The 27,774-nt window shown below is 39.4% G+C and overlaps 1 protein-coding gene across 4 annotated transcripts in view; it reads left to right on the forward strand.

Annotated features, from left to right (window-relative positions):
• The window catches only part of ALK (ALK receptor tyrosine kinase), a 305,573-nt gene that overhangs the window by 83,631 nt on the left and 194,168 nt on the right, over positions 1-27,774 (forward strand). For 3 of the 4 annotated variants that reach the window (XM_064415113.1, XM_064415114.1, XM_064415115.1), the window contains exon 3: positions 8,427-8,591. In XM_064415113.1, coding sequence (XP_064271183.1) covers positions 8,427-8,591 — 165 coding nt within the window. Of the gene's footprint in view, positions 1-4,096; positions 4,242-8,426; positions 8,592-27,774 lie in introns of those variants that run through there. The other variant, XM_064415116.1, reaches the window with a different exon arrangement.

Consider the following 27,774-nt stretch of genomic DNA (forward strand, 5'->3'; position numbering starts at 1 on the left):
CATCCTCTCCATGTCCCTGGGCTAGCCAACAGCGCTGTACCTGGAGCATGATCCTGGCAGGGTGTGGTGGCAGCTGTGGAAAGAGCTATTGATTGGAGCAAAAATCAAATGCAATTCAACCCATCTAAACTCTGCTTTGAAAGAAGAACACATTTCAAATAGGCAAATAACAGGCCTAACTAAGGTTGACCTGCTGGACTGCTGGAGTTGGCTTTTTCTTTTTACCTTCTTATATTACTGTGCTGGTTTTGTGTCTCTTTGCCACATTGTCCAGTAGCAGCTGAACTCCTTGGCTGCTCTGAACCAGCACTAGGCAGAGTACTGTAGTACCTCTCTCAGGTTATATAGTTTACAGATTTTTGCCCCCCTAAAGTTTAGCAAATAGTGGTGTTTGGATGGCAAAGTCAACTGGGACTAAAACTCAGGATGAGAGCAAATTTGGCTGCCTAGTCACTATTGTGCTTAAAACATCTAGAAAAGGTGAGTTCAGCAGAGGAGGAACACACACCTACAAGAATGCATAATTATTCACAGCTTTGATTTAATAGGTACTAAAAGCCTAATCCACAGGATGGCCTCTATTAACAACTTATTAATAATTTCACTCAGCTCTATGTCTTCAGAAAACTAATTTGACAGGGTTGTTGGGGTTTTTTTTAACACTTTCTAATGGAATGTCGTCTGTGATGTGTTCCTAATTTCCTGAATTTTGTTTGCCAACTTAAAAAAATAAAAATGCATTGGACTAATTTTACTGTGGGATAATTTGGGGTCATTCTTGCTATGTATTTGATGCTCAGTGGCATGGCAGTTGCTCAGCAAGGTGTCAGATGATTAATTTTTTCCCCTGGTAAGTCAGAAGTGCCATTTCATTCATGTCAGTTGAGTAGCGGATAGACACTTCTGCCACGAAACTCAGTGAGTCTGAACACGGAAAAGGGAAGATGGAGAGAAAAAGGGCACCAGCCAGATGAATTCATGTTGCCGTTAGCATCCCATGACTACTTGTTTCATAATTCTACAACAAATCAGACTACTACTGACATCTTCAGAATGATAAAGCTGTTGTGGTTCTTGGCTCAGCGTGGCATAGTGAGATGTATGGATACAAACTGATTGTTACAGCAACATCCTGCTCAGAGGTGAGATTAAGTCAGGAGGGGAACAAGGAGAATGCTGCTTCATCCCAGAGGAAAACCAAATCAATGATTTCTTAGTAAAGATACTGGGAAGGTGATGGATCATCTTAATTCAAACACATCCTTTTTGCAATCTTACAAGTATTCTAAGGTGGGTTGGAAACAGCATTATGAATGGAATGGGGCAACGTTTCAATTAACAGCAGTTACATTAACAGAATTGCTCCATATAAAATAACAGATGCTGTGACCCCGTATACATTTGCAGGAATTCTTGTTTAACAATTAGATGGTATTTTGGCTATGTGCAGTGGTGCTGAAATCCAAAAGGAGGAAAGTCAGGAAGCACAGCATCTGCCTGGCTAAACTGAAGGCTGTGTTAAGCAAGAAGGAAGAAAAAATCTTATTAGGGAGAAATTTTAACTTTCTTTTCCTTATATCATCTTTCATCTGCAGATAATATGTCTATGACAGCTCAACATTTTTCAATAATAAAATAACACACATTAAGACAACAAATGTCTTTTCTCCCCATCTCTCAAGTATTCATTTTCTCTAGAGATCTTTTGAAATTCATGCAAGAGGTTCCTGGTATGAATTGACAAAATATGACAGTTCATCCAACTACTGTTTTGTGCCAACTGGAGCATGTTTTCTAACAACTGCTGTTAGTCAGTACTTCATTTTTTTTTTGGCCAGAACTGGCACTAGAAATGCACTTTCATGTATTGTTTTTTTGCTACATGCATGGGAGACCTGGTGGACAAATATTTCTTGTGTGGAGAATGAGCTTTGACACTTCTTGGAGCAGGAGGAATGAAAACAAGAGCTGTTTCTAGTTGTTCTCCCAACACCCCTTCCTCACACCTCTCTCTGTAGCTGTCTTGAAAGACTGTGCTTATAATTGATTGATGAAGGAGTCCTGGCCCTTTCTTTGTAGTTTGATTTTCACTGAACAAAGCAGCTGTCAGAGATTTTGGTGATTCAGTCCCTGGTGCACGCTGAGGGGTTGGGTGGATATAAAGTAGATGCTGTCATTTTTACGATTCTCTTAACAAATAAATGAATAGCTGCATTATTGCTGTTTTCTCTAAGCAGTGGCCCATCCATCGTGGCTCACTCCCCAGAGGATTCATTATTTAAATGCATCTGGCATGAGGAGAGCTCTGGGCTCCACAGGGAGGCAGGCAGCTTGCTCTGTGCTGGGCATCCAGGCCCAAGCACCCTTCCCAGGATGTTGCTGGGATATTCCCCGGGGTGTTGCTCCTCTAAAACATTTTCTTCAGAATGCAATCTTACCCTAAAGCCCCTTCCAAAGGAAATCTGAGTGGTTTTCCTTCAAGGTGGGCATTGAAGGGAGTGCTGGCACTACCAGCCTTGGCCCTGCCCGACAGCCTCCACTCCTGGGTGCTGGGGTGAACCTGGCCCCACTGAACTCCTCAGCAAGCTCTGAGGAGCCCTTGAAGCCCTGTGAGGGTACAGCAGCAGCCCTGTCAGCAATGTCAAGGTCAGGGCATCGTGCTCAGAGAGCCGCTGGTGCGGAGGAAGGACGCAGGGAGCGATAAGCGAACTTGTGCTAAGCAGCTTGAAATTAAAAGGAGGTCCCTGGTGAGCACAGGCTGTGTCTCAGGGCAGGGAGAGCAGCTGGCGTGGCGCCCAGCTGATCTCAGTGCTGCACTTGCAGGTGGCTGAGGTTCATCAGGTGGTATGGACCCCAAATGAATGTGGGGCTCCTCGAGTGCCTCCCCAGCTCCCCACGTCCCCTGTCAGGCCGTGCTGCTGCTCTCCCGTTTGTCAGCTCCAGGAGCAGCAGCCCCAGCAGCAGGCAGTGATTGCTGGCACGGGCGTTTGCTAAGGGTAGCAAGAGCCAGGGTGCCTGGCAGGGCACGTGTGACATTAGCATCCCTTAAGATGTGCAGTTTTCCCTTTCTCAGGGCTAGACAATGGAAGGAAATAGGTGAAATTGTCCCTTCAGACTTGCTTGCTCAGCAGGAACAAGGCAGTTAAGCCCTGCAATTGTTTTTGCTCTTGAATTTGTGTGACTGCCAACACCTTTTCCCTTTTCCTTTGGGCTTTTCTGCTGTGTCCTTTCCATCCTGTGGTAGATTCCCTTATTTTAAATTGCTGCTGTGCCTCCAGTTGTGAAGCTAAAATACAGGACCAGGAATTCATTTGCAAGAAGTTTCACCTCCTCTTTGTGCCAGGAAGAAATTCTCACTTCCAGGGACCTGGCCTGTATTTGGGTCCTCCTGGATGTTCATCAGGCAGGTGAGCTGACAGCCAGAGAGCACAGTGTCTCCTATTTATGTTCTATTTTGAGGGAGAAATACTTATCACTGCAGGCTTCTTTGTGGCACCCCACATGTGCACCTTGGTTTGGTGAATAGAAATTCAGAAAGGCCTGATGAGGCAATTGAAACCCTTAGATTGAATGCCCTGTGCCCTTTTGTACTCAGAGGGAATGGGAAGGCTTTAGGAACTGGCTCTGTCACTAGGATTAATAACTGGAAAATCAATTTGTCATTTCCCTGTCATAAATTAAAAGCTTATAGGCCTTATAACATGAGTAAAATAGAGGTTAGTGGGTATTGATGGAGGTCTCAAAGCTCACTCAGCAGAGCAGATCTCTACTACACAATTTAAATTATGTCTCCTCCACAAGGAGTATCTGTCAATATTTGTATTGAAAAAACACATCCTGTGCAAGAATATTTTATCTGTTTCTACACTGCTGCTGCAATTGCTGCTGCTGAAGGAGTTCTTGAGGGAGATTGTGGTCCTGACTTGATCGGTGTGAGTGACCTTTACATTGTGCATTTGGCTGTAGATGGAGTAGGAATTAGTCATGTGCAAGCTGATGAGGTGCCAGGGAGGATGTCCCTCACTGAGCTGGTCCTGCTGAGAACAGAGAACCTCTCCCTGCTCCCTTGGCTGTGCTAGAGCAGTGAGAAAGCAACCACAGCCTTTCAAAAATGTGCCCACCTGAGAGTAACTGGGGAGGAGAGATTTGTAAGAGTCAGCCAACCAGGAGGGAAAAGGACCTTTTAAAATCAGACACCTGTAGAACTAGAAAGGAGCAGTCTAAGAGGAAGCTACCTGCTGGTAAGACTTTTGTGTTTGAAAGAAGACATGATTTAGACCAAATAAACCTAATCTTTTGTTGGGTAGCTGAAGAAAAAATAGTCAGAGTAGTTTCTTAACAAGAACAGGCTTTTTTTTAATCTATCTCTTAATATTAGGTTATTTTTGTTCTAAATAAGGTATGTTTCTGTGGTGTGTGGTTAAACAAATGATCCAAGATGGCCCAAAAGTGAATGATCCATAATCTGACCTGCTGCAATGTAAAAGAATACTTCCCACTAATTACTGTGCTTTGGTGTATTACTTGTAGTACTATTTTAATGCATTTGTTTATTAGAAAACTCTAATCAGTTTAATTGAAACAGATGTGGTTGCCAGATATTTTAGTTATCTGTGCACAAATTATTGTTGTAGGTATGTTGATAAAAAATAAATAAATTGAAACACTCACAAGACTCTAACATAATTAGACATACACAGATTCCAGTGTCTTTTTAATTGAATAGTAGCTTAATTGGCTTTTCAGTCTGTGGTTAATATTCTGTATCTTTTTACATACCAAAAGCTGAACTGATTTATATCTACAGCCTTTCTTAAAAAGGTTTTTATCTTATTTTGATTATAAGCATCACTTTTGTTTCTTCTTTAAAGGCGTGATGATGATGAAATAGACTTCTAATGAATTATCTGTTCTGCTTTGCTCATGCCCAGCAGTTGCAGATAAAAGAGATTGTTGGACAAAGAGTTGTTTGTTCTGTTTTGGGGTTTTTTTAATTCATTATTTAAGAAGAGACTTTGCTTTTTTTTTTTTTTCTGTATGCATCTTAAACTCCTGTAGAACATTTATGATCTGTAGGGTCAATATAGCTCTGACATAAATGCTTGTACTTGGCTTAAATCTCTGTGACATCTCTTTTAGAAAATCATCAGAAGTCACAAAAAATCCCCCCACTTTACTGACTAGGCACAGTATTCAAGTCCAAAAGCTCTGTACCTAGTCAATTTGTATTGATAGTGGGTTTAAAAAAATAAGCACTGGAGGTTGTGTTAATTTTAATTGCCTTTCCTGCAGTGTTTAGTTATTTAGTTAAAAATGAGGCAGAATGGCCTTTATCCAGCTTCCAAAGGCACATGGCTACTGCTTTCTGTACTTAACTGGGCAAGGAAACAATAAACTTCATGTAGCCTTTAAATGTTAAGACAAAAATGAAAAAGGAAAGAGAAACACTATTTTTTTATGCAGAGGTGTAAAAAATGGCAGATGATTTGTGGCAGCAATTCAAGTATTATGCGGGTTTTGTATTTGCAAGTATGGCTTATGTGATCTTGTAATAGCTAACACACCAAGACCAGCTTCTCAGTGAAAAAAAAAATTATATAATTCTTTTTTTATGAGGTATATTACATTGTCGATAGTGAAGGACATTGTGGAAGAAGGAAAGCCTGAGGATAGGAAGTTAATGTTAGCCTTGGAAGACTGAATGCTGTTTGCATAGATTTTTCTGTGTTGCATCAGATAGTATTTCTTTGTCATCATTTCTTTGTACTGAATAGGATAACAGCCCTGAAATTTGTGTCTGATACAGGACTATTTTAAATAAGAGATTGTAAAAAGTACTGATATTCTGGTGATGGGAGGGGGCTATTGAATCATGTAAAAGTTGCAGGTGTGTTTCCACTGAATCACAGACACTGTGGGAGGTGTGAGCCAAAGAGTCTCTGTCTTTTCCAAGAAACAACCTGTAGTGAAGGACATTCAGTGTGAGCACAGCAGGCATGTTAGACCATGCCCACTCTCTGCAGGCCTTTCATCGCAAGGGAAGGAAATGGCAGTGCTGCTTGCCTTTTCTTCCTTTACCTTCCCTGCTCCAGGCAGAGGCTTTAGCTGTCTGCAGAGGTCATTGCACTGGCTATGAGCAGTGCCTGGTATTTAATCACTTACCCCAATTAAGTTGTACCAGTTGTAGGTCAGAGGCCTGCTGTGTTAAGGGCTCCACAGCTGATTGATAGCTCTCTTTTGAGATGGGGATTCTGGCAAGTGAGAGCAAAGTGGGGAGCAGAGCTGGCCATTGAGTGCTTGTGGCACCACAATTGGACAGTCAGGGGGGCTGGAGAGGAGAATGAGAGAGCCTTTGGATATCCATGAAGGGCCCCTCTGCTTGGGTCAAGAGGGTTAGAGAGCACAAAGGCTTCTGTTCCCAGCAGCTGGGCATGAGAGGAGGGGAAGGAAGCAGCAACTGCTGGAAAGCTGAAGAAAATACGAGATTGATCGAGAAGTGCACAAAGAACGAAATAGTTGATTTGAAATGATTGGTTTTGCTGTGTGTGGTCCTTGGCCTGGGCTTTCTCATTTGTCATTCAGTGAGTTCCATCAAAAAAATCCTTGTATGTGCTGTGTTTCTCCCCTCCATATTTTTTTTGACAATGCCTTAAAATATACACTGCTCAAGGTGTTCCTTGTGACTAGTAAAGATAATATATGTTCTGTAAACTATAGTTCAGTGTTTGGTTGCTCTTTTGTCCATCTGGGATTAAGTACAAAAGATTGTTAAACTTTTGTGCTTAACACTTCAGTTAAAAAAATATTTGGTTTGGTTTTTGCTTTGTGGGTTTGTTTTTGGTTTGTTTGTTTGTTTGTTTTTAAGACCATCCAAGAGACTAGAAATAAGCGGTCTGAGGTTTGGATATGATATTGCAGTAGTAAACTGCATGAATATATCCACAGTTCCCTTCTGCCTAAATTCAAGTGTGCTTCATGTATCATCAAATTTATATTGATAATTTAGGGGCCTGAGGAGAGTAGGGGCTTGTGCATTCAGATTCAAGGAAATGTGTGTGATCCTTGTTACTGCTGCTTGTGCTGTAAATGGATTCCTTATGTTATATGGTTTCCCTGGTGTTGTGAAGTATTTAAAATGCTGAGTGAATGATAAAGAACTTGGTTAAGAAAATCAAATATAAAATGGAAAAAAGACTCTGTTCCTTTCAGCTTGCTGTTAAAAAGAGAAATTAGCTGGGAAAAGTATAGCAAGAGGGCAACAGTATTAACCTTCAGATTAGAAAATATTTTATCACCAGGAGAATAGGCTGAACTACATAAATCTGTGCCCACTAAGAAGAAATTAGATGTTTAACAGAGAATGTAATTAAGTTTTAAAAAAATCAGTTAATTTCACTAATGTCAGTTCAGATTGTTTGTTTCACCTGCATAGTACAGTAAAACAGAAGGACAGTGCAGAATACTCCAAGGAGCAGCTGAATTTTTTTCTTTACCTTTTTCAAATGGATCTAGTCTCTTCAGAAACACTAAATTAGTTCTAAAACCATTTCTTTCTCTTACTGAATATTGTGTTAAGTGCTGGCTGTGGTGACAAAAGCAAATATATACTGGGCATTCCAGAAAATTTAATGATCTTGACAATTAAAAGTAAAATCCTTGTAGGTTGTGTAAAGCAACTTGAACTATGGTGTGATGGTAAACTGGACAGTGGGAAGTGAATCATAGTTGTGATGGGTTTCTCTAGAGAAACAACTCAAAAAGAGAAATCTCTGTTGGAGGCAGTTGCTGGCTGTGCTGCCCGGAGGCTGAAGTTCTGCAGCAGCAGTCAGGTTTTTGCTACTTCTGTTGTCTCAGGAAAGAGTTTCAGACCCTGGAGTTCAGAATGTCACCTCCTGCAGTACAGTCCCTATGGCTTCCAGCACATTCCAAATGCCCAGGATAGATGACTCTCTTTGTAGAGACCTGGGCTCACTCAGGTGAAACATGGGTGTGATTCCTGTGAGGTGTCTTTGCATTCTGTTGGTGCTGGTTGAATTTGAAGCAGGATCCCAGAAGAGATTGGCTTTCTGTCCCATTTCATCCATCGACTAAGCTATTTTCCTTTCAATCCAGATGATGTCTTTCTCCACTTTAGCCTGAGCTGCCCTTTGACCTGTCCTGAAGGGGAATTACTGACTCTTGGGCATTCCTTTTGATTTGCTGCTGCCTCCATAATGAACTTCCCTGTGCAGCCCATTTCAGGCCCATTTTTGCCTGTCTGTTTACAGAATTCCTTTCTTTTTACCTCATTATGGGAAAAAATCAAGCCCTAACTTACTGAAGTACAAAATGAATGTGCATGCACATGTATGTATAGCTACCTTCGAGCACAGAAGACATTGGATTTAATTAACCTGGCGTGTTTTGTGTCCGTTTTCTTTTTCCAGTATTTGACTGCAACTTTGAATCTCCTTGTGAACTAGAATACTCCTTTACCTCAAAAGATCAGGAAACCCCCAACAATGCCTGGGTCAGACTGAATGCAGAGGAAGTCTCACAGCGAAACCTCCCTGATGGGCCGGACAGAGATCACTCTGAGAGCACACCCAAAGGTAAGATTAATACAGCTGTGTAATGCCATCAGTATTGGTTAGTTTTAAAATAAAAACATCCTTGCTTCCACCCCCTAAAATAACCATAACAGAAAAACTCAAAACCCTGCCCAAACAAACATGTTCCCCTGAAGTGCTAAAGACAGCTATAATCCCTTTGCATCAACAGAGAGTGAATACAAACAAAGTGAAAACAAAAGGGGGCTGTTGTGCACAGGAGAGATCTGATTCCACCTAAAGACAAGCTCCATCATATGTCTCAGAAGCAAAGTATTAAATACAGTCTTGTGTAAAATCTGAATTGGGCTGGCCAATGCCATGGCTGATATTTGGATGAAAACTGTGCTATGGTGCCCATGTTTAAGGTCATTCAGTGTTTGGAAGAGTCTGGCCTTATCTTTGCTCTAAGTCCTGTTTACCACTTGTGTGTTTGCAGACCATTTTAGGCAATATCCTTCCATCCAGGGCTTAGGTTCTCTGTTTGGTAAGAAAACAAATATGGGCTTTGTCCTTAGTATAACAAAAAAGATCCTATCTCTAAAGAGAGTTAGGAGGTCTCAAAAGATGGGAATGCAACAGACTTTCTTTTTTCTTGGAAAAAAATGTGGGTTTTTGGAATTACTTTTCCTGCTTATGATTATACCTGTGAACAGCAGCATATTTCACTAAGATTGTAAGTTCTGAAAAGATTTTTAGCCATATTTGTGCTTTTCTGATCCTGGGAAAGCAGAAAAATTCTTAACATCCTTTCAGCTGTTAGTGACACCTGCTTGGAACTTCTCTCTGGAAGGTGGTGTTGATGAGAATGGAACTACAAAAATTAAAATGAGGGAGTTAGACCTACAAACTCTATCCAGGAGAACAAAGAGGTGTCAGGAATGACAGCAAATTTTTTAAGGGCTATGGAACAGTTTCCATAGTAGGAAAAACCAAACAGACAAAGGTTCTCTATTCAGTCTCTGATGGCAGGGGTTAGAGGTCTTTAAAAAGCAGATTGCAGAGCATTGGAAAGCAGCTGTGAAGTTGGTGGGCTCTGGGTTTAGAACAAGCAAGCTGAGACATTTTTCATGTATTACCTGAATAAACGGTGTGAATAAAATACATGAATTAATGTTGTGGGGCCAGAAGTGTGTGTAAGTTTAAAGAAAGATCAGATGCATTCTTGCAGAATACATTTATCACTGGATGTTTAATTCAATAGTCTGTTTAGAGTCAAGAAGCCTCTTACACAAAAGGCTGCAAATGAAAGAATCCTTTTCTTAAGAGCCAGCATTGGAGACAGAATTTGACTTTGCAGAGCTGCAGTCTGGCTGCTCGTGACAGTTCTTATGTTCAGGCAAATATTGAGGAAATTTTCTGTGCTGCTTTCATTCATATTCTGTTTTCTCATCCATACCAATAGTATAGTACTTTTCCCTAGATAGCCATTATAAATTAACTTTTAAGGCCCATTGATTCATCAGCAGACCAAGTCATTTTGGTGTGATCTGTGTCGTGTGTAAAGCAGATGGGCCACATTTGTGCTGCATGCAAATATCTTCTAATTTCCGCATCAGTAAACATCCACACGCAGACTGAATTTCTTCCTACAAAGGTACAGTTCAGGGAAAGTTTGAGGTAAATCAGAATTTCTGTTTTGTTCCTCCTTTTCTTAAATTCTAGTGCAAGCTGGCTGCCACTGAAATTTAGGAGTTAAAAACCTTGTTTTGAATTAAGAATAGCTGTCATTTTCCTGGAGTGGGGGGAATACCCACAAGGAAGCAAATGTATTGTTCCAGGTAAAGAACCTGGCCAGGACCCCATGGTGCTGCATGTTGTCTATGTGTGATTCTTTTGGATCCTTTCCAGTAAAGTTATTCCTTTGTCTAACTCCTTTTTATATATCTATCAAAGCGGAAGAAAGAGAGACTGTTGGCTGCTCCTGCAGCCCAAAGCCAAAGGTGGTATTGGTTGATGATTTCCAATTGCCTATTGTGTTAAAATTCTATTTCTAAGCCCAAAGGTTGAAGGTTCTCATCTGGAATACAGGAATTTAGGCTGAAACTTGTGTTCTGCTGTTTTCTTCTATTCTGAGGGGCAAGTAACCAGTGTCAAATTGATTGGGTAGATTTAGATTTGTGGGGCATTAGTGTAGATTATTTTGTGTGGTTTATTTGCTTGTGTATGTGTGGGCTTGTTTTTTAAAATTGCCAGGCATGTTGGACATAGTGGTAATTTTTTTTCCAGTGGAGCTGTAGGTCTGTAACTCATCGATGACTGTAACTCTTGCATGTATAAAGACTCATTTGAAAATCAACACTTGGAGCTAGTATCTCTCTATTTTAAATCACTTTAATTACAGCTGTTTGGCACAGATAGTTGTGTGGTCTGTTTCAATCTGAAATAATTAAGCACAGTAGTTCCAACCCCCACTGTTTCCTGCAAATTGTACTTGCAATTATCTCAATCTCATTTCATCTCCTTTGCAGACAGTAATGCACAGAGATAAACAGATAGCTTAACTAGATTTTGGGATGGTTTAGCTCATCCTTGTCACTTGGTTATCAAGTCATGGCAAGACATTGATAGAGACAAATGCCTCTGGTATGATTCATTAGGCTTCACATGAGTTTCTGTAAAACGTTCAGCAGAAAATCACTGGTAGATCTCCCAAAGAGACATTGGAAGAATTTCTGTATTTTTGCTCCTGTCCCAGCAGCATGATACAGCTCAGTGTCAAGAAATCAGAAGTCAGCATGGATTAAGCCTCCTAGAGGAAGAGCTAACTCCTGGTGTCTCAACATCTGGTAGCAGTCACAGCTGAGCAATCCACTCACTTGGCATGTTCAGCAGTAGTGTCACACAAATCATTGATCTTCTGGATGGTAATAGATGGTGAGGTGGCAGAGTTTGATATTAAATTATTCAGGGTAAAAGATTGAAGGTCTGGTTTGCAAGGAATTGAAAAGGAATGCTTAACCAGCTAATAGTGGCAGGTGAAATTTAGTGCAGGTTGCTTGAATTGAGGTGGTGGGAGACACAATCAGAGCTTGGCAGACATGCAGACAGGTTCTGAGCTGGTTACTGTCATTTAAACTGAATTAAGTGTAAGAATAGAGCTGTGAAAGCATCACCTCAGTAGCAGTCACAAAATAAATGTGATTTGGGGGCTTACTGGGAAGGGAGTGGAAAATAGGAACAGTACGCTATAGTATAAATGTGTGGGGCAGCTGTATTTGGAACTCAGTCTTCTGTTCTAGATTCCCTGCATCAAAAATCTTTTAGTACAGCTGGGAAAGTTTTTAAAGAATATAAACAAAGATGATCAAGTATGTAATAGTTGTCTTCTAGGATCATTTAAATTGACTAGGGCTATTCTACCTGCAAGAAGCATCTAAAGGAATACATGCAGGGTTGTGTAGAAATCAGAAATTTATAAAATATTTATAAAGTATGTATAAAGGTTTATAAAAACTCCTAAGGTAAAGCACTGAAAGGATGACTACAGAAGGAATATTTTATATTTCTTCTAATAAAGTATTGAACAGCATCAAGAAAAATTATTAGATGTCAGGCAAAACAAAAGGACATCCCTCAGTATTTAACAAACAGTGAAACTGTGGAACATTCTTCCCAGGGTATCGTTGTTGCTGGAACCTTCTGTGGCTGTGCAAATTGACAGGATATGTGCCGGGAAGAGAAGTAGTTACAGCTACTAAATTCTCTATGGAACTTTTTCTGGCCCAGAAAGTCCTCATATGACCAGTCCCTGAAGTCCAGGAGTGGTGAGGGACAACTGTTTGCTCTTCCTGTTCATACATTCTTTTTCATTTTCTATTTCCATCTGTCTGTTCTCAGAGCCAAATATTGAAACTTAACGGCTCTTTGGTCTGATAGGGTTGGTGTCGTGGTGTGTTCCTGGCTCACCTCCCAGCCAGGCTTAGGTTCCCTTTGAAAAAAAATAGAAATGCATTAACAGTTTTAGACCAATTTAGAGTGTCAGAGAAAAGTTGCTATTTAAACATTTACTATTATTTGCTCTTCTGTTCAAGCCTTGGGAATGCTATCAAACCATGCAAAAATATTGAGTATTTGGTAGGAATAACTGCTGGACTGTTTGCCTATAGAAATGTAGATTAGGGAGGCTATCAAGGTTTTGATTTTTTAAATTTGTGCTAAAATGCTTCACTCTCCTCTGTTCCCCCCACCTTAAAAGTAGACCAATGAGTGAGAGAATCACTGGTGTATCTGCCAGCTAGATCCCTGAAGACCTGCTGGAGCTATTCCCATTTCCAAGTCTAACTTATGCAACATTCTGCAGGGTCAGAGATGTAAGGTTGAAGTTCCACTGATGTGCTAAAGGCTGACAGGAAAACCTCCACTGTTGGGATCTGAACTGGGCCTGTATGTGCTGCAATGAGTAGGCAATCCATTGTGGATTACAAGGCTTCTTTTAATTCATGAATAAGCAAAAAGACGTTATAAAAAATTCAAGCATTCTGCATCACTGACTGCATTTATTTATTTTGACAAGTGTGATTAATTTTTAATTATTCATGACCCTTCATAATATATTATACCAGCAAATGCACTGAAGTCTATCGTAATGAAACATGAGGAACTGGAGATCTTGCAACTGTGGCAGTATTTCCTAAGGAGGCAGGTGAGACAGCCCAGTCTGTGTTTAGGAGGAAGGAGTTTGTAGACCAAGGAAGCTGCACTTTCAGCTAGGTGGATGTGTGTTTTTGTCGTGCCCAAGAGTCATTTGCCTCTCTGATAAATCTGAAATGGGTCAAACAGCCATAAATTCTATGCCACTCAACTCTTGAGTCAAACCCAGAGTTTTCTGTACTTTGGGAGCCTCTAGGATACAGTGCTGAGTTTGACATCCATCAGGGATGGTTTAAGAGCCATCAGCAAGTGGGACTCTTCAGAATTCACCTCTCCTGTTACCTTATTGCAGTGCTGTATTTTCCTTCCTCCCAAGAAGCACTGGCTCAGCTTCCTGCAGTGCTTTGTAGCCCAGGGACTTTGGCAGGCAGTAATTGTGGTCCCTGATCTGAAACCACAATTTGGGCTTCATTCTGGTCAAATCCTACAAGGAAGAGAGAGAACCACTACTACAAGGTTAATCCTTTGTATTTAAGGAGGCAGGACCAGTAGCAGCTGGACCCAAAACACCTGCATGCAAACGGAGTCCAGGTCTGATCAAATTTCAGAGTGATCTGTTTCTAACCATAAATGCAGTTTTAAATGGGATTAGAATCTTGACTGCTCCTGACTATGGTTATGCAAGCAAGTTGCCTGCTTCTCTTTTAAATCTTGTGATTCTAGATCAAGTAAATGAATTTCTGCTTCTGTGATTTGAAGATTTCAGAACCAGTAAGATAGGCAGCTGCTTGATAAAAATTTCAGATGAAGAGATAAGTTGTGGAGATATGACCACCATTCCAAATAAAAATCAAAAAAGTAATAAGCCCCCCTTTGCAAATGTGAACTCTGGCTGAGACAACTTCTTAATGGAAAACGTAGATTAAACTTTCATAAAGGATGGCAGGCAAAGTGGGAGATGAATGAGGACAGTGCCCTAACCAGCCACTGATTAGTTGAAAAGCTCTTATGTAAGTTCTAAAACAAGAAGTATCTGCATATTGTGTTAATGTGGTTTTAATTTTTGTAATTATTACTAAAGAAATGGAGCAAGGCTAAGGCATTGAGCATATTAGCAAATGGGTGATAATGAACTGCAGGATTATAAAATGGCTGTTGACTTTAATTTATGATTCCTCAGACAAAGAAGAATGAGGTGGATAATAAAAGATAATAAATAATACTTTGTTTCAGATTATCACTTTATTAACAAAACAGTAGAGTATAAATCAGTGTGGGCTTGCAAGAAATAAGTAGGTGATAAATTATTTTTCATGTAAAACTCAAAAAAACCCAAACTTGTATCACTTAAAATTCTACAAAAAAAAAAGAAAAGGGGGGTGGAAATTCTCTTAGAAGAAGATAGCTATTTACTAGGGGAAAGAATAAAGAGTAAGGAGAGTAGCTGGGCTCACACTAGACAGAGAAAAGTTTTCCCTTTACATTAATTCTTATACTGGTTTGAGGATACGCCTTGATCTCATAGAATTGATCCAGCTTATGTGTCTTTTGAACAAGATATCAGAGGTATTTCTTATTTAGTAAATCATTACCTGGAGTTTGAGATCTTGACACCTTAGGCCTGGAAAAAGAAACAACAAACCAAGAACTGTTTTCTCAGGAAACTTTCTACTTGGAAGAAAAATGTTTTTGAACCTGTCACAAATTTTGATAAAAAAACTTGCAGACCTGAATGTTTATTGCATCCCTCTCTCTAATGCTGGAGAAGAATGTGGATCATTCTGGTTCAGTCCAGATGGCTGAATAGTCCTTAAAAAGATATGATGCCACCCTAGTTTTATTTTTTATACGCCTTCAGATAAACTGCAGGTATCCCATGAAGATTTGTGAACTTTTGTACTTTCATTTAGTGGCATTTTGTACTTTCATTCAAGTGGCATTCAGTTTCCTATTAGTTATTTTCTTCTTTAAGATTTAGTCAGTGTCTCAGTGGAAATAATTGTTGTGTGTGAGTTGAAGAATGAGCTACATACCACAAGTGAAACAGTAGAAGAATTAAATGGGGTTTGGAAGTAACACAGACTGAAAATTATTCATCAATTTTACTGCAAATGAGAGATTTATGGATTTGTAGGCATGACTATCATGTTATTTGTGTATAAACAAACAGGGGGTTTAGAATTAAAAATATTATTTACAGCAAATAGTTCTGGCTGTTCTTGATGAGATTTAGATTTTGAGACTCAATTTGGCAACATGAGCATATCAAGTGTTACAACACATACCCATATGAATTTATGCAACATTAAGACACTAAATGCAAACCAGACTTGCTTCCAGAGTCCACTGGGCTGTGGAGAAGGAAAAACACAGCCTTTTTATAAGGATCAGATTCCAGCTCATGCTCTGTCAGTACAAAAAATGGACCAGGTGTTCCTTCCATTTTGCAGCTTGCTCTTCTCAATAGGACTACACTTGTGCTTTGTTATTGCAAAATTATTTCCCTTTAATGAGCCTGCTCTAAAGAGGCAAATGATTGTCTGGCTGTAGGACAGTGTGTTTGTTTATAGAGTAGGTATGTATTTATACAGACTATGGAGAGGCACGTGGCTTTGTTGATTTTAGAAATCTTGTTTGTTCATTCCTTAATTCAGTGAAGACTTGCATGCAACATCCAGCAGTCTGTTCCCCAAACTGAAGAAGAAAAATTAATTTTAGTGTAGATCAGATGTTAGTATGCTCTAATGGCTTGCTGCATACCTGTGACTAATGTACTCCAATAAGTTTACCCAGAAAAGGCAGAGACAATAAAGAATAAATGGGTTGTAAAATGGTCTCTTTCTCACTTCTAATGACAGTTTCTCCTTGGCAAGATTAGAGGCATATTAAAAGGACAGCTGGAGGGAAGTGTGTCCTGCTCTTGGCTGTGTTTGACCTTTTTATAGGAAAAGAATACCAGATTAGCACACATATGTAATTATTTTCCCTCTGTAGTATAGGGACAATGTCCTTTATCACAATAAGCTTGTGTATGTCCATGGATGTATTGTGTTCAGAGGTTTTTTTTTTAAATTGAACTTTTTAAGTATGGAAAACTCATGTTTGCATAAAAAAAATCTTGAGTGGATTAGTAAATTATTTGGTAGTTTTGATTGCTTTCTAGTCTGCCTGCTTCTTCTATTTTGTGTGTTTATTTTTTTACTATGCCAATGACAGCTAACACTTATGGCTCTGTACACAAAAATACAATGCATGGTAAAGAAATGTCAGCAAGACCCTGTGAGCCTGGCAGCCCCTTGGCTACATTTTGGCAATCCTTACCAAGCATGGTCTAACTACATCCATTTCCAAACACTACAATAAGCTGTGCTTCTCCAGCACCCCACCTAGGAGGCTCTGAGAATGCTCTACTAAATAAATCACCTTGTATGGTTTTCAAGAGTTGGGAGAAGGGTTTCTCCCTATTGTCAGAGAGAAACTAAAGCCCAGTGTGGTTAAATCAGAGAGAAACTAAAGCCCAGTGTGGTTAAATCAGTAGCCCAAGGTGAGTTGTGTTCCTGCTGTGCCAAACTTGTTTCCCTTGAACCTTTAACCACCACTAACAATTGCTGGGGCCTGTTGGTCCCCAGGGTTTTCTTCATGAATTTGGCTTGCTCCACTGGTAATGAATAGATGTTGTCATGTGGGATTTTCTACACAACTCTTCTGTGAGACTGTTAAAAACATCATCAGATTGACAAGAACTGAGGTATTTTTGTTGTTCTTCTCCTCGATGATAGTCTGTTGTATTACAGTACATATCTTACACCTGTGCTTGGGTGAATATATTGAAAGAGGGTCACAGAACTTTAAAACCTAAGAGGTTTTATTGCTATGAGTCTTGCCAAGAGCAAAGTCCAGCTAATTAATCAGAGATAAGAATTTGTTAATTTAGAACTGTGGTAGAGAAAACACAATTATTCAGTCAGGATCTTTGTGTGGACGAAGCTAAATCCAAGTAGAGTTTAACAATTTTGGTAAATTTGGGTAAAGAGAGGATTGATGTTTAATATTTCTGTCCTTGGTTTTCTGATTAATTTCAAGTTGTTTAGATGTAATTCTATAAAGAATATGTTGATACCAATGCTTTTGTAATATTTCATTTTTCTCACAGTTACATGTACTGATTCAGACATGTTGCAAGAAATATTCCCATAGGTATGCTTTCAGAGGTCAAACCGTACAGAAATTGTTAATATTAAAGCTCACCAAGGTAATTTTGTTTACCTTTGCCTTGAAGGGGATGGGGCCTCTGAGCTTAGTTGTTTTCTCATACAGCAGCTTAAACTCAGCATCCTTATTTTATCCCACTCAAAATAACCAAAGAATGTTGCAGAGTTAAAGACAACATATTGAAGGAGAATTGTTTTCTATCTTTAAAAAATAAATTTCATAATACCATGCAATGCCTGTTTTGGCAGCCCCAAGCAACTTGCCTAGGTTCTAATGAATAATCATCCTTTCAATTACGAGCTAGAAGCTATCCCTGAAGTTTCATCTGTTTTCTTTGCTTCCTTGTTTTGAGAGCACAGTGATTAAACAGATGGTATAATGCATGAAGATGGAAACAGCCATACTGGGAGAGCAGGGGAGGGAAGAAAACTGATGGCTGGTCTTCCCCAGTTGTTCTCCCAGTCTTCAGACAGGCTGTGAGCTGAGGGGAGCAATAGAACACGGCTCTCCATGTTATGTTGTAAATCTGTTGGGGAACATACCTGGGACCTCCAGTCCTAGACCCTGCTCCTGTGCTGAGCAGCACTTCCTTTCTGTGCAATAAATTAAATGGTTTGTACCATTCATGGTAAGGAAATTGCTTTCTCTCAGTCCCTGTGAGTCCCTTTAGTCTCAACAGCTCAGGCTTTCTCATCTATCAAATGCAAGCAATTTGGAAATGCTTGGCCTTCATCTTTCACCTTCCCCAAGTAAACAGGAATTTATAAAAGTTAAATATGAGTCAATGTCTTTTGTTAAAATGAAAATACTGTGTTTTTAAAAAATCATTTATAATTCACATTAATGGTTCCTATCGGTTGTAAAGTCAAATGAAAGCCAGCCTTGTTAGCTGAATGCTTCAGTGTCACAACAGAGATAAGTGAGGACCACTTACTTCTAAATGGCATTTCCTTAAGAATTTAGGAAATGTAGTAGTGGGCTTTTAGCCATTGTTCTGCATTTTTTTCTATGCCTGTGAGCAGATCTAACCACTCTTCTGGGAGAGGCTGTCTTTCTGAATTATCTCATGTAAACATGAGTAAAAAAGGTAGTAGATTTCTCCACATTTGGAAAGATGTTCAAACAGCAGCAGCAGCAGCAGATTTGTTACTTATCATTGCCTGTGTTAAAAGGAAAAACCTGGTGAAGGACTGAACCACAATAATTCACCTTGTGTGCTCCTCTTAGTAGAGGGCATGTTCCTGCTTTCCTGTGCTTCCAGTGGGGAAGTGGAAAAGTCAGGCACTGAAGGGGAGCATTTTGCTGTGTATAACAGATAGGCATCTCTGGCACTAATTTAGAACTTTGCAAGGCACTTAAACAGCATAATAAAGGTTAGATCACAACTCCTTTTCACCTGTCACAGTAGGTTTGTTTATCAGAGAAGAACCCAAGCTGCAGAGCTCCAGTATTGATTTTGAGCAGAAGGTTCAAGGATGTTCTGTTTTCTAGGTGTTTAATCAGAGCATGGAAGAAACAAAAAGCCTATGTTAAAACAACATTAGGATGCAGGTTTAATTCCACTCTGCGTTCTTCCTGAAGGTGTGAAAGTATTTGTGGAGGAGACAAAGGTTGTTTTGTATTTAACTGCTCTAAAACATTACAGCTTTTCAGACTACCAGGTATTGATAGGGCAGGCTCTGCCTGTCTACCTAAGTTCATCCTACATGTCAACAAGGTCACTTCATTAGAGGTGAAAGTTTGCTGTGACACACAGCTTGGAATTTTACCAACAGAACTTTCTCAGATTGGGGGAAAAGAAAAGATTGCTCTGGTGGCCTCAGTGCCCAGTGCACAGTAGGGAAAGCTGTTTTAATTTTGTAGTCGTTGGTTTAGTTATCCAGCTGTCTGAGAGCAATGTATTCAGTGTTACCATGTTATTAGAAAATCAAGATTTCTGAGGAACTAATAGCTTGGATAGTTAATTTTTGTTTTATCATTAATTAAGAGTAAAAAGCAAAAATGAGGTGGTATTACAAAATGTTGAATAACTGAATTCAGAAATTGTAGCTTATTCCCAAAGTAGTGACTTTCTCAATGACTAACCAAGGCAAAGTGGTATCTGTTAAGCAACAACAGGTTCTCAAATCAACTTCTTAGTAAAGATGCCAGGCCATTTGGGATTGGTGGCAACAGCTGAGTGAACAGCAACAATTAATGTTTTTAACAACAAATTTCTTTAAGTATGACTACCAGTGTAGCATATGTAGCTGGTTGTTTTATCCATCAAGGGAGAAAGGTGAATAAGGTGTAGAACGAGTTTTTATCTTTGAAAGATTTGATTACCTAATTAGAGAACAGAAAATCTGGATCCCAGTTCCTCTGAAAAAATCCAGTGATAATTGTAATGGCTTTGAAGCAAAGGATGATTAAAATGTACTCCAGGCATTTTCAGGGTTGGTGCTTGACTTGCTGCAGGCAGTTCTCTCTGTGGTCACCTTGCAAAACAGGTGGTTAATGGCAGGTGTTTGCTGCCCAAGAAGTGATTTTTGTTATATGCCAGGCTGAACTGAATATGGAAATTTATGGAATATTTGAGCTTGGATTGAGCAGTATTATTCCCAATTGCCTTAAATTTAAATAATACTCAAGAACTAAAAGTTAAAATGCTGACTATTTAGAAACTGAGCATTGTCTTCCATTAACACAAGACCTCCTGTTCTGTTGTACAGTGGGTTTTTGCCATGACTGAGGGGTGTTTCACTGCAGGTGAAATGCTGGGAATCAGTGTACAGGTTTTCCTTGCAGTGAGCTAATATGCTTCCAATAATACCGGTATTGTGCATTTGCTGATGTGCTTAGGTGAATATTTATGTAGTAGATGAGTGCTTCCATTTCTTTCCATTGATTTACAGGGGAAGGTGTTTGTCTGGACAGGTAAGGGCAGCTGTAAGAAAATGCTGGAGCAGGGTCAGTGTTTGAGTGATTGTTGAGCTGCACTGTCATTACAGAGTGAGTGACAAAGTGTAATTGAAATAACTGAGCTCCAACCAACTGAGGAACCTCTCATGGGTGTGAAGCACTGCTTACCTTGTGGGGAGAGCTGTTTTGCTTGGAGGAGTTTGGCTGGGATGTCCCTGAATTAAGAGACAGGAATTGGCTGTATGAAAAGTGGCACATTAGCAACAATGCCTTTAACCACTCTCTACTATGTTTGGGTTTTTTTTATTTTATCTGAATGAAATTTTACATTTCAGAGTGCTTTGTAGGTGGGCAGGTGAACTGTACTTCATTGCAGCAACAAATTGATTGTCCTGGGCCTCAGTCAATGTCATATCCATTATCTCTTCTAGAGGGTGGGGCACCAAAACTGACCCTGAGTGCAAAGCTGGTAATGAGCATTGCATCGGGAATGACCTAAACAACTTCCAAAAATTAACAGATTTGTTGGTTACTTAGTGCACTACTTTTACCAGCAAGCTAAACTTTTTAAAAATGAAACTGAGTTACTGAACAATTCCTTGTTGCTAAAACTTGGTAATACAAACTGCAGAAACTTGAGTGAACTGCAGATTAACCTCTTTCAATCCCAAATGTAATCAAAGCTCCTTGTTTATTTGTGTGTGGGTTGTATTTTGCTGGGAGATTTTTTTTTCTGATTTTTCTTTAAAACTGTTTTCTAAAAGGCACCTTCCTGCTCTGTTGCCCTCCTCTGTTTGTTACCAGGTATTGTCCTAAGAAAGTATCATTGGGATTGCTAGATGAAAGGGTACAGACTTCAAGAAGTGGCATTTTGCTAGTCCACATTTTTAATGAGTCTGTTTGTGAAATTGCTGAGGTGCTCCCAGTTTCTTATTGTTGGGCTAAAGCCTGGGATGGTTTTTGAAGCCTGACACCACCACAAGGCGATACAAATGTGTGTTGTGTCACTGGAAGCCTTGCTGCATAGCAGCAGCTTGTTTTTTTTTTATTTTCTGGTGGTTTTTGCTGCAATAAAACATGCAAAGAATTGCTCTATTTATTATGATTGCCCAAATACTTACAGAATTTGCTGAAAATCTTGGTTAGATTGAAATACAAGGCTTGTCTCTGCAGGATTGGGTCTATGTGGCCCCACACAAGGCTGTTTGTTCTCCTTTTCAAGACAAGATAAAACCATTAGAATTTCTCTTCTGCACTACCTTTGGTCTACAAAGTATTATCACTGAGAAAAGGAGATAATTTATCACCTTTTCCGTATTACCAGATGTCTCTTTAATTGATGGGAATCTTTTTACAATCACTTTAAAGAAAACGAATTGCTTTTGAGGAATTTTTCCCTCAATTGACAGCAACTTAATGAGGGGCTGTGACTTTGTAATAAATTTTAATTATTGTGTAGTTAATACTGCTAAAAATAACAACTTTAGCTTTGATACTGGGTGATTGATTTTTGAAGCAACTTGTAAATAATTGATCTCTTGTTCCTTAATGTTTTTTTCTGTTAATGCTTTTTAATATAAAAAGGAAAGAAAAAAATTCAGGCAAACATTTCAGTAGCTAAAAAAGAGATAATGTAATGTCATAGTAACCACTGCTACCATAACTGGAGTTTTACACACTGAGAGCTGTATGTTTTAGTGGTTAAACCATGAAACAGAAAATTAGTATTTCTAGGTATTCTTCCCATTCAGTCACTGACTCTGTAGGAATGTGATCACACATAGCAGCCATTTGGTCTTTCAGTTTGCCAACTTCAAAATAATGAGCAGACCCTGTCACCCTGTGTTGTAATGCTGATTAGCATCAGTTCTGGTAAAATTATTCCACAAAAGATGGCAAAACCTTGCATCATCCTGTTATTTTCAGAATACTTGCTCAGTTTAGAGATGACAAGATGGCTCTTGTTCTCCACTGGTAGCTGTCAGTCCAAAAGACCACTTTCTTTTGGGTATTCCATGCTGTCAGTACTAGAGGGTCTCTGACTAGACCTTATGGCCAGCCTTCTCCTCTGTTGCTATTGAGAGTTTTAATATTTGAAGGGAAGGAGCACCATTCTTCATTGCCAGCAGTTGTCAACCTTGTGGCATCAGAGATTTAAATGACCTGTTAGAGCAAGGCTGTTTGCATGCACATATTTTAAATGAGGTGAGACACACCAACCTCTTTGGGTCCTTGTTTAGAGCAGGACCATGCTCTGCATGTTTGCAAAGCACTCAGAGTTCCTTCAGAGGGAAGGTGCTATCAGTGAATGTTGCTGTTCTGTGTGCAACTGTGGGCTGCTGGCAGTAATGGGACAGTGAAAATGGATTATCATTAATGTCAGCAAATACAGTTTTAATCATGTTAAAACCATATCTTTGTGAAACTAAATGAGATTTCTCATAACACAGCTACTTATTTGTATTCCCCGTGCATTGCACAGACTACCTCACTATTCTTAAAGCAACTACCAATCACCACGAGGAGTCAAGCAGACGCTGCATTCTCCATAATTACAAGCAATTTTCCAATTGAATTATCCCATGATTTAATTCCTTACCTTGCATCTGGAGAGCATCAGCAATGTGCAGCTGTTTTGGCTTTGAGAATTAATTGTTGCTAAATGCATTAAGAATGGTCTTGCTGCAATGATTTCAGAAAAGAGTTAAATCCCACTTCATTTTTGGATTAAACTTCTGTTTCTTTTTTCCCGTTCCCTTGCCTCAAGATTATGATACAGGCCATGGGTTTACCAGCATTTGCCCTGGCTAGTTGTGAGTCTTAATTCAAAATAAATACATTTAGTCACTGAATTGAAATCATATTACAATGAGACACAAAGTTTAATATAACATGCCAGAGTCAGTAAGGACTGGAGGGCTGAGGATTAATGATAAATTATGTTAGTTTATCCAGCTGGTGTGACTTCTTAGCTACAGCAAAAAAAAAAAAAAAGAAGAGATGGTAACTTAGCAAAGTACAAAGTGCCTGGTGAAATAGGTATAACTTTTCACATCACAGGGTTTTTTAGGCAGGCCAAATACTTCAAATCTAGGAAGAGTGTATTAGTCATTTGTCCTTGAGGAAAGAATGGGCAGATATTTAGACTGGGATTAGCATGTGGTTTATTTCTGAAAGTAGAAAAAGAATTGGAAGAAATATTGAGTTTTGTGAGGTTGAGATTATCATCAGGGATATCCAGAGTCTATTAGATTGCAGTAAGAATGGAGGGTGTTTTTTTTAATCTGGGGTCTCTCTTCTTTTTTTCATTAAGTACAAATACTGTAGCTAAGGGTCTCAGGAATGTGAAAATACAGAGGTGTATTTTCATCTCTTGCAAGTTAATGACAACATTCTTGAACTGCACTTAGTTAAATAATAATACAAAGATGCATTTACTGCTGGGTTTCCTTGATTGCAGCAAAGTGTGTTGTGTTGAATGAAATCTACAAAGAAATGGAGAGTGCAGGATTTTATCTTTTGTGCCTTGCAATAGAAGAAGGGGGTGCCAAGTCCCCTGCTATAAACACCATGCTTTTCAAACACCTTAAAATGATAAGAACAAGTAGGTTCTGGTTATATCTGAATAATATAAACATTGAGTTTGCCTAATGATTGTCTGGTTCATGATTACTCCTTCCAATGAGAATCATATTGTGCAAGTTCAACATAACCAGGGCATTAAGGCAACAAGCAATTGAATTACCTGCTTCTTGCAAAACTTTCCTTTGTTCTCACACAGAAAGCAGCTTTCTTGAAGGGCTTGTCTGCTAAAGAATTTCACGCTGTTATTTTTATTCCTTTAAGAAAGGTTTCATTTAGGAACATGGACAAGCAGCAAATGCCCTGAATTAGCTTCCTTCTCTTAAAAACCAAGTAATTTTTATCAGTTCTGTGCTGTGGCTGGAGATGCCTTATCTTGTTTGGATACAAACAAATTGTGGTTGCCTTTGGAAAGCCTGTGTGGGCAACTGTGGATTTCTCACAAGCTGAAGAGAGAAACTCCTGAAGGAGGAGCAGTGAGAAAGGCATAGGATTGTTGGACCAACCGATACAAGAATTTATGAGTCATTGCCTCTAGACAGTGGAGGAGACTCAGAAGCAGTGGAATAAATGTGACCACATGGGTTTGAGAGGCATTGCTAATATAATAGTGGAATAAAGTGAGGAAAAATGTGATGCCTTTATGACTGGAATCCTGGAGGCTATAACTGCAGCAGAAAATGAAAAATCTTGTACGTGGAGCAGAGTAAGAATTTGTGTTCCAAGCAGGGATTATTGGCTGTGAGTGGAAGCTGTAAGAGAGAGTTAAGAGTGTCTGTTAATTGCCACAGCAGTCAGCTATGAGGCTGGTGAAGATTTTTCTGGAAGAGAGAAGAATATTCTATTGCCATTGCATAAAACAGTAACAGAGCCTATTGCAGAGTGCTGCATACTAGTCTGCCTTGCTCTGTTTGAGAAAAAGGAAATTTTAAAAGGGAGTAGGTATTGAAAAGAGCTCCTAGAATGGGTCTTGCCACAGCAAAAGTGAGATTACAAAATAGCCCTTTAGAGTCTACTGACATGAGAAGTAGATGCTGATGTTTATAAATATATTTGAAGAAAGAAAGGCAAGTTTTGGAAGTGTAGTGGAAGGAGAAGGAAGTGCTGACTACGGAACATGTGAAAAAAATAAATACAGGACACATGCTTTTAGCATGGAAATAAGACCAAGATAATGAAATATCAGAGCTGTGAATTAGCCTTCCATTGAAGAGGGCTGGTAATCTAGATAGTTTTGATATAGCATTTCATGTTGTCCATCAACAAATGGAAGACCTGGTGTTATTGTTATGTGTAGCCCTTGCTGTAATATACCTACAGTGGTAACTTCTGAATTATCCAAAGCACAGATATTAGGGCAGGCTGATGGTGCACCCATCCATTTATAGTATGATGTGCTGAAAATCTCTGTAGCTCAGACGATACAGGTCCTGTACTGAGTTCACAGCCTGCAACAGCAGCCACACCAGAGAGCTGTCACTCTGGGGAGTGGTGCTGTTTCATACCAGTAGATGGGCTCTGACTTCCCATTGTTGACAGGGCGCTGGGTTTCCTCTGCCTTTCAAAAGTCCTGGGTTTACGGTTTTATTTTCATGTCGTTTTGGATGTCCTGAAATAGAGTGTCTTTGCTGAATTTCTTTTTATACCTCAAAATGAAAGGCCTTCCCACACCCCACAGGAGAGCAGGGGCTCAGTGACCCCCTGTGCTGTTTGCTGTGCTCTGCTGTGAAGGAGGAAAAGCTGGCACTTGACAGCTGCCTTGGTTCCCCCAAGCCCTCCGCCAGTCGAGCACTGCGTGCTGCACCGTTTACGTTTGGTAACTGAGCAATTAAGGATTTTGTATTCTAATTACCTGGCCAATTATGTGCAGTGCAAAATTCCCTGCTAGTACTGCTGTGATAGCCTGAACTGCAGACAGTCTTGTGATTAAACTGTCCCTCGATGATGAAGTCGATAATTAACAAGAAGGCATTTTGCTGAGTAGTGAACAAAGTCAAAGAAAGAACAGAATCGAGTTTTCAATGCTTTAATATGGTTTTAATGGTGCTCTTCTCAGGGACAAGAACTTCTCTGACCTCCTCTGAAATTAGAAATGCATACCCATGTGCAGAAATGTAGACCTGATTTCTTTACAAAGAGCATAATATTGATGATCAAAGGGGGCTGGAGGACCTACCTTATGAGTGAAGACTCAAAGAGTTTGGTCTTTTCTCCCAGGAGAGGAGAATATTCAGGGGAAACCTCACTGCAGTATTCCAGTGCTTACAGGCCAGCTACAAAGAGAAGAACACACTCTCTTCACAAGAAGCCACAAAAAAAGGGCAACAGAAACAAGTTGCACTGAGAGAAGTTTGATAAAGATGCAGGCAAAAGGATTTTTCCATGGTAACAATCATTGGCTGGAAGAACTTCCCTGCCTCTGGGTGTTTTCAAGGTGATACTGGACAGGGGGTTAGATAATCTTCTCTAGGCTCCTGTTTTCATGAAACATTGGACCAGATGATCTTCTGAGGCCTCTCCCACTCTGGGCTGGTCTAGGATTTGAGTTTCAGCTGGGTAGAGTACTTTAACAACGTTTTCTTCCTCAGTAAAAGCCTGTGCAGTCCATGCCAGATCTAATGGTCTTTGTAGCTGAGAGTCCTCTGTGGAGTTCTTTGCTTTCAGCCTGGCCAGTTTGAGTGTCACTTTCAAGTGATAACTAAAGATGAAATTTTTATTGTTCATTTGTCTTACAGTCACAAAATAATTAGACATTTACTCCTCACAGTGTTAAGTGATATATGAACATGCAGTAAACAGGACAAAAAGCCACACAGCTCATCAATGTCAGCCTGGCATGAGCTACAAGAGAAGCAGACAGAAAAAAATATTCCATATTATAGTATCTTATTTGAACTGGTTTTTCTCTGAATGTCTGCTTGAGCAGAAACTCATGCAAATTCTCTTTGGAATGTATTAGCTTTTATTGAGGGCTATCCACTTAAAAAATTTAATCCCTGTGAAGAAGTCAGCTGAGAAAAATTGAAATACTCTAGCAAATGTATTTTTCTCCCTTAAAAAATTCAAAATGTTGACAGAAGTAATTATCCTGAGTGAGCAAATCTTACAATTACAAGTTATCCTTAACATTGTGGACGTAATTAAATTATGGTAACTGATTTACATGAAATAAGCCAGATTTTTTTTTTAAATTCTTGTTAAATGTTGTATCAAGACAACTGAAAAATGTAAATGGGCTTATATAAACATCCTTTGGTCTGATAAAATTAATTTTGTACATGGATGAAGATATTTTCCTTAGAAAATAAACTTCTGAAAATTACTTTTTGAAGACAAGAACAAGTAAAATCAGGGGCTCTGCTCCTGCTAATATGATTCATATACCGAGCAATCATCATTTGGTAAACTGGTGCCTGAAAATGGGTTGACAAACTTAGGAACCTGGCACCCACAGACCTCATGCAATTACTCCATTATGCTCTCTATGTCATAGAGATTTTCAGCTAAATCAAATCTGAGTAATTTTGTTTCATTGTTGGATTTTTTGTGGCTTTATTTTTTTTTAATTTTGTGCTTAGATTCTGAAAGAGCTCCTCTTGGTTAAACATCTTCTGTAAAAGAGGAGTGTGTCTTTCTCTGGTGTGTTTGGAGCAATACTTGTCCTTAGAGCAAGTAGTTTGTGAATTCTTGTGTGCAAAAGCTTCTACTTCACTGGTTTCAATGGTGTAAAAGGCACAGAAATTTCATGTGATCTCTCTAAGGCAAGTCTCACTATGTCATTCATCACCTTAATGAGATTAATGGAAATAGCAAAGCTAAAGAGAACTTCATCTATTACAGCCAATATTCTGGCAAGCTCAACTTTCCTTGAACCAAAAGAAAACAACAGTAACTTCCT

This window comes from Passer domesticus, chromosome 3, assembly GCF_036417665.1.
Source record: "Passer domesticus isolate bPasDom1 chromosome 3, bPasDom1.hap1, whole genome shotgun sequence".
Lineage (NCBI taxonomy): Eukaryota > Metazoa > Chordata > Aves > Passeriformes > Passeridae > Passer > Passer domesticus.